Consider the following 6472-nt stretch of genomic DNA (forward strand, 5'->3'; position numbering starts at 1 on the left):
ATCATTCTTGGTTGTGTCTCCCTCCCTCCCTCCCTAAACCGTTCCTCTCCCCTCTTTCTGGGACAAACAAAAGAGTTTTGCTACACTCCTAACATGCATTGAATAAGTAAAGATTAAGGGTAATAAAGGTGTGGTTAATATTGCAGATAATGGCAATGTAAAATAGAAGACAATGCCAAACAAAAGATAAACTGCTTTGAAATTTCAGAAAACTTGGAAAAAAGCACGACACATGTGGATTACCTTGCAGATCGGCATGCCATGGAAAGGCATTACTTTTTCCGTCCTTTTTTAAAATGGCCAAGCATGTGCAAGATTTAGACATTTGTTGGGGGCATTTTTAGGCTTATTGATTCCAGAAGAAAGTAATATAAAGTAATAATCATAGGACTGATGAACAGCTTTGAAACAAACTTAAAACGGCCCTAAGCATTTGCAGCTTCAGTGTCTGCACTATAACTTTGTGTGCAACAAAGCAAAAAGAAGGCTGGAGTATCAATGGTTCAGATGACGTTTTTACCTCTGGCACAGCTGTCTTTCAACAGGTTCCAGGGAGGCTCTTATTCCTGGTGAGGTCATCTCATTCCAGTCTGGTCTATTGTTAAATGCATCTGGTAACATATTTGAGGCCTCTCCTCTCTTCATTTATTAAAGGCCCACCTTCACCCAAGAGTCGTTGCGGTCGTTTGTTTTTGTTTTGAAATGCTGTATTGTCTAAACGCGTGACCTTATTGGCTGTATGAACTCAAGCGGTTCATGCGGGTTTCCTTTACGACTCGTGCTGGAGGGAAAGAATATTCGTGATCGCTTATTGCTTTCTCACTCAACTCCCCCTCAAATAAATGGGGGGGTTTTCATATATGAAAACTGTTCCTCGGCGCGCAATACATCTTGGGTGAATGTGGGCCTTTAAAAATGATAACCCCTGCACAGGGTGACTTCTGCCAGCTGGCCCCAGTTCTCAAGGGTTGGTTTTTTGAACACTTTGTCCGTTAATACTTCATTTCTTCCGACGAAATGTTTTCTCAGCTTTTCCAAATTCTCTGCCAGTGGTAGGAGGTTTATTTTGTTGAACTTCCTCTTGTGTAGTGTGGTCAATGAATGTGATGACATTTTGTCCTCCCATTCAGACTCCATCAGCTTCTCTAGGTTGTCTTGCCCCTGAAGTAGTGTTTCATCTTTTGTCTGCAGCGCCTTACCTCTCTCGATTGTGATACATTTTTTTAAAAGCATGTCCTAGTTCTAATGCAAGTGAGGCTGCTCCCACTAACTGTGTTGAAGAATTGTCAACACTACAAAGACTCAACTGAAGCAATAATGTGGTCAAAACATTCTTGCTTGAGAGCATCTTTGAGGTAGGTGACAGTGTTGTCTTTTCTAAGTTGAATAAGTAGTCTTGCTAATAGCTCTTTTCGCGGTTCGCAACACCGCTGAATACAGTACTGTAGACGAAAACGAAGTCAAGGCAAATTCGGGCAAGCAAAACAGACTTTACAGACTTCCGATTGTGCTTCTAACGATGGCTTTGGCTCATTAATGTGGAATCTCGAAGAATAATTGTCCGAGGAACTCGATAGGAACTACTTTAGCCGGCAGAAAGGAGTTGTTTTAAGAAAATATTTAGTACTACAGGGGGTCCAAACAAGTGATCTGGGCAAAGCGTACAACAAGGAGCAACTCTCAAATCTCGCATTCCAAGCCTGGAAATTACGCCTGCAAGAAATTTCTGCGGACAGCGAAGATATGTCAGAGTTAGTTCTGTGTAAACACGATACGCCAGATCAGGGCCGTCTGCCGCTGGTGTCGTCGATCAAAGAGGGATGGTGGACAGATTTTTCAAATGCTCCAAGGTTTACGTATGCAGATTTGTACAACTACATGATCATAAAGCCAGGCTACGATCACGATGGATTAAAAGCCTACAAAGACTTACAGGGCTATAAACTTTACGAGGCAGGACACATCGTGAATCTCCAGCAAGTGGTCTTAAAAGCTATAAACTATTGCTATGTAAGATTTCAGGTTAGCTCAGATAGTTACCTTAAATAATTATATATTATAGGTTAATCAAACAACTTACAGGGTTTGGAAGAAACGCTGATATTAACTGCTGATCATCCCTTAGCAGATTATTATTTTCAACTCTGAAAAATGGCTTAAGAAAAAATAGACATTTAATATTGATCTAGAAATTTTTAAACTATTATTTTTAAAAAATCTGAACCACAATATCAACTGTGTGTTTAAGCTTCTATGTTGAGATAAAATGATTGCAAGCAATTTAAAGTTTTTGTGGTCTGAATTGTAGTGTTTGATAAATAATATAGCTAGGTTGCTTTAAATGAAGCACTCTATTTTGAACCATTTCACAACCTAACTGATCAATTTATTTAGGAACGTCCAACAGAAAGGAAGAAGACATGGAATGATAAACCATATTATGAAGGATGGGTTATCCTAAAAATGTATGGAGAAGTTTTATCAGGTTTTTGTAACTGCTTTGGTGGAGCAGATGGAGCATGTAGACATCTGTCAGCCAGTTTGTTTAATCTTCAGAACACAATTGCAAAACAAAATGATCCACTTTCGTGTACAAGCAAACCCTGCGTCTGGATTCAAAAGAAAAGGGATTTGGCTTCAACTCCAGCCTTCAAATTGAATTTAGGGCAAAAGGGAGACAACTTCCTGCTAGGTCAACTTGAAAGCCACCAATTTGATCCCAGGCCTCATTCAGTCGTTGCATCTTGTGAAAAGAGGCAAAAACGCCTTCAGTATGCAATACATGACATTCATCCGGATGCCGTTTGCCTAGATATATTTCCTGTAATTACCCCAGAAGCAAATCCTCTTCGAGAAGGCTTTCCTATTGAACATGACATTAATGTTATTAAAGAGGAAGAAGCTGTCATTACACCACATGCTCCTTGCATGTCTGATATAATAAAAGAGCTTAAGACGGACTCCAAGGAACAAAACTTAATGACAGGTGAACATTTAGAATTTGCCAAGAATTATGTTTTAAATTACAAAGTCAACAAAGACCAAAGAGAGGAAATATCATCAATTACTGTGGGTCAAAGCAGTATTTCAAATTGGTTTAAGCATAGAATTGGCCGAGTATTACAGGTTTGGTGACACATAGAGTGGACACTAGGAGAGAAGGAACTGATCCTACAAGCTTAATTAATGCTATAATGGGTAAATGTTCTTTGGACGATGATAAGCTTCCTCCACAAATAAAGTATGGACGAATTCATGAAGATGATGCAATAGAACATTATGTTTCAATTGAGAGGTTAAATTCACCAAAATTTTCGGTTAGAAAGACTGGGCTTGTTCTGTTAAATGACTATTCATTCCTTGGTGCCAGCCCTGATGGTATAACCTCTGATGGCAGAGTTGTTGAAGCAAAATGCTTATGGAAATTCAGAGAAAAAACTCCCAAGGAAGCTGCAATTAGTTCTGGCCATGTTCGTGAAGTCAAAGGTAAACTAACACTGAAGACAAGCTCTCCATGGTACACTCAGATACAGATTGAAATGGCGGCATGTGAACTTGAGGAAGGTGCACTTCTTATTTACATTGACAAGGGTGTTTGTATTGTGAATGTGCCATTTGATAAAGAGTTTTGGCTTCATTTGAGGGAGAAACTGAAAGCATTTTTCCTGGAGTTTGTTCTTCCTACTTTGTTAAGTTAAATGTTTACTTTACTAGCTTTAGGTACAGGTTAGAAATAGCTACATAAATCATAACTACATTGTCTATTGTGTGTTTAACTTTTAGAGGAATCACCTTTTGAAGAAAAGAGCAATTTTTTAGCCTCTCAATAGCATGTTCAACATGAATTCTTGAAGAGGCAATTCGTCTTGTTTTTGTGACCTGCTTACTTGATAGTGGTTTTCCTTTTGAAAAAGGAGGGATATTTAATGTACGACCCCTCTCTGTAGAATAATCTCGTATTGTGAAGCCACGGTCTGCCATGATGTCATCTCCAGCCTCTAGGAGATCTAAAATCCCACACTTCTTTGTAAGTTCGTTGTCAGATACGTTGCCAGACCATAATTTGGAAATAAATGTAAACGCACCCGAAGGTGAAATGCCAACCAGACACTTTAATGTATTTCTTTGTTTGTATTCACTCCATGTTTGAATTTGTGCTGTGGGTGTTTTGGATTTTTCTACCTGGAATTCAGTACAGTCAATGATGACTCTAGTATTTGGGTAATTTTTGAAACACTTTGGTAGACAACTTTTAATCTGATCTCTTGATGGCCAGTGAATGAGGTATTGCATTTCACGAGTAAGAAAAGCTGTCCATGTGACAAAGATTTTTGTGACCAGAGTATTTGATACACCAAAGATGCCAGCCACAAACCTTCCTGTCAGGCCATGTTTTATTTTGACTAGAGTCATAACAAATTCATCAAACAATGGTAACTTTCTTTTAGGCCCAGATTTCCGTTTTGTATCACACTCCTAAGGGGAAAAAAATAAGAAGTTTTATTTTAAGGTAAACTGAAAGCCAAGTTCTACATTGTACAAGTATAATATTTAGTTTATTTGGGGACAGCAGCTGGTATTTAGCCTCTCTCCTCCTTACCTCTCTCCTCCTTGCCCCCCCCCCCCCCCCCCCACCCCCACCTTAAGAAAAAAATTATTTAAAATAGTTGAAATGCCTTTCCAGGTCTCTGCATTTAATAATTTTCGGGGGGAGTATTCCCTAGACCCCATAGAAGTTTCCATAATCCAGACGATTGCATTTCAGCCCCCACCACCCCCCCTTTATCAAATAATTGGTGCCACCTCAGTTAAGGTGGTTAAAAACAGTTTACATCACTGTTTGCTGCATATTTGTAGGAAAAGAATTCTCCATCATTTATGTACACATTATGAGTGTCTTTCCACCTGGAATTAACAACCTTCATGAGCTAAAAACTCAAAAATGAACTCGGTGACCTCATTTTTTTAAATTGAATAATGGTCAGGATATCAAGATACAGTTAAACAAAGTTAAAAATCTCCATAGGACCCCCCCCCCCCTCCCCCCAGAAACACCTTAAATTAGAAAAAGGATAAGTTTTCAGGGTATTTTTGCAGGTTATGCTGTGGTAGCCTGATATGATAAATATAGAATGTTTGACAATGTTTAGGCATTTGTTGCCAGAATACCACATTTTGTCATCAATATTGATTTAGAATTGTACTATTCATCCACCAAATTACAAGACAGTAATGTAAACTGTTAAATGAGCCCATCTTAAATACTTCCTTATAAATCAATAATTTATTGACTTTAAAAAAAAATTAAAAAAAGAAAGACATTGAAATACAGCAATGATAAAAATCTCACCATGTATTTTCCCGCTTGGTAACTTTCTCCTTTCACCCAATACTTCATTTTTTCCGCTGCAAGTTTCAGAATACTAAAAGTAGCCATAAGTAACGCTAGGGAGGGTATTCCAGTGTAAAATTTCACCGCAGAGTCCTCCTTGGTCGCTTGACTGATAAATAACTCTCTCGGAAGATTTTCTTTGTCTTCCAGTTTAGCTTTTAAGCGCTTGATCTCTTGGTTTTGTTCGTCAAGATCGTCTGAGCTCAGAAAAGTTTGGGTTCCCACTGAACAATTTACGGATGAATAGTTATGATCTTGCTTTACAGCTGAGGCGAGATCATAGACAAGAAAGTCTGCCATGCTCTGCTCGTCTCTATTTCCTACTGCCAGAGGTTCCAAATGTGGAAATTGATCGCGCTCATTGTTCTTGGTGGTGCTGGTCACTTTTGAGACTGTTTCGTAGCACTTCCGTTTCACTTCAACCGAGAGTGATCGTGATCTTGGTGCTTTACACTTTGCTGTATTCGTGTTGAAGCGAAGCACAATCGCGGGATCATTATAGATGGTTGGAACTGGATATGCCTTACAATACCCTACTCCTCCTTGGAAATGAACGGAACAAATCATGTGATTCAATGTAATTTGGCTTACGCTTTTGATGTCCTTTCTCATTAAAAAATGAAACCACTTCCTCCGTAATTCTGCTTCTTTAGGGAAGAAGAAGAACAAAACATTTTGTAATTCCGGGTATTCTTGTGGGTGCACTTTTCTTTTGAAGGAGACTTTTTGCAGCCTTGCACGCAGGCAGTCTTCTTTTTTTTTGCTGTTGTCACAGCCAAACACGGAGCAAAACTTCCACGTCATGACAGACGATGACAAATGATTTTTGCTGTTCACATACGCGTGATTTTAACGGTTTTAACCTGAAATTGCCTCGCTTCCGCACCCGCCCACGATACTGCCTTCAGCGGGTAACATAACCGTGAAAAGAGCTATTAATGTATGCCCTGGGATATTTCGTGGAAGTGCTCAGTACCTAGTCGTTGAGCTTGAATGGCACCATACTTACAAATGATGTCATCACTTCGTGCCACAAGGGAGGTTTCATCCATCTTCATTAAGGCAAACACATATTGCACA

The 6472-nt window shown here is 39.2% G+C and overlaps 2 protein-coding genes across 2 annotated transcripts; one reads left to right on the forward strand and one right to left on the reverse strand.

Moving 5' to 3' along the window:
- The first annotated feature begins 1743 nt into the window (after positions 1-1743).
- On the forward strand, positions 1744-3135 carry LOC146454785 (uncharacterized). Its single transcript, XM_085095121.1, has 2 exons — positions 1744-2022; positions 2395-3135. Exons 1-2 carry the CDS (start codon positions 1744-1746, stop codon positions 3133-3135), a joined length of 1020 nt encoding a protein of 339 aa, XP_084951247.1.
- A 567-nt stretch (positions 3136-3702) lies between these two features.
- On the reverse strand, positions 3703-5996 carry LOC146454786 (uncharacterized). The gene is made up of 2 exons (XM_085095120.1): positions 5351-5996; positions 3703-4476 (listed from the first exon to the last, which is right to left on the reverse strand). The coding sequence occupies exons 1-2, from the start codon at positions 5957-5959 to the stop codon at positions 3703-3705; spliced, it is 1383 nt and encodes a 460-aa protein (XP_084951246.1). The 5' UTR covers positions 5960-5996.
- Positions 5997-6472: the final 476 nt, after the last annotated feature.

Source organism: Pavona decussata, unplaced genomic scaffold (genome assembly GCF_977016875.1).
Source record: "Pavona decussata unplaced genomic scaffold, jaPavDecu1.1 SCAFFOLD_300, whole genome shotgun sequence".
Lineage (NCBI taxonomy): Eukaryota > Metazoa > Cnidaria > Anthozoa > Scleractinia > Agariciidae > Pavona > Pavona decussata.

Bases quoted from the DNA above. Each gene is read 5' to 3' on its own strand.
- LOC146454785 (XM_085095121.1), top strand. From the start codon at position 1,744: ATGTCAGAGTTAGTTCTGTGTAAACACGATACGCCAGATCAGGGCCGT. The intron at 2,023-2,394 runs GTTAGCTCAGAT...CAATTTATTTAG, and splicing joins ATTGCTATGTAAGATTTCAG to GAACGTCCAACAGAAAGGAA.
- LOC146454786 (XM_085095120.1), bottom strand. From the start codon at position 5,959: ATGATTTGTTCCGTTCATTTCCAAGGAGGAGTAGGGTATTGTAAGGCA. The intron at 4,477-5,350 runs GTGAGATTTTTA...TTTTCCCCTTAG, and splicing joins ACCAAGCGGGAAAATACATG to GAGTGTGATACAAAACGGAA.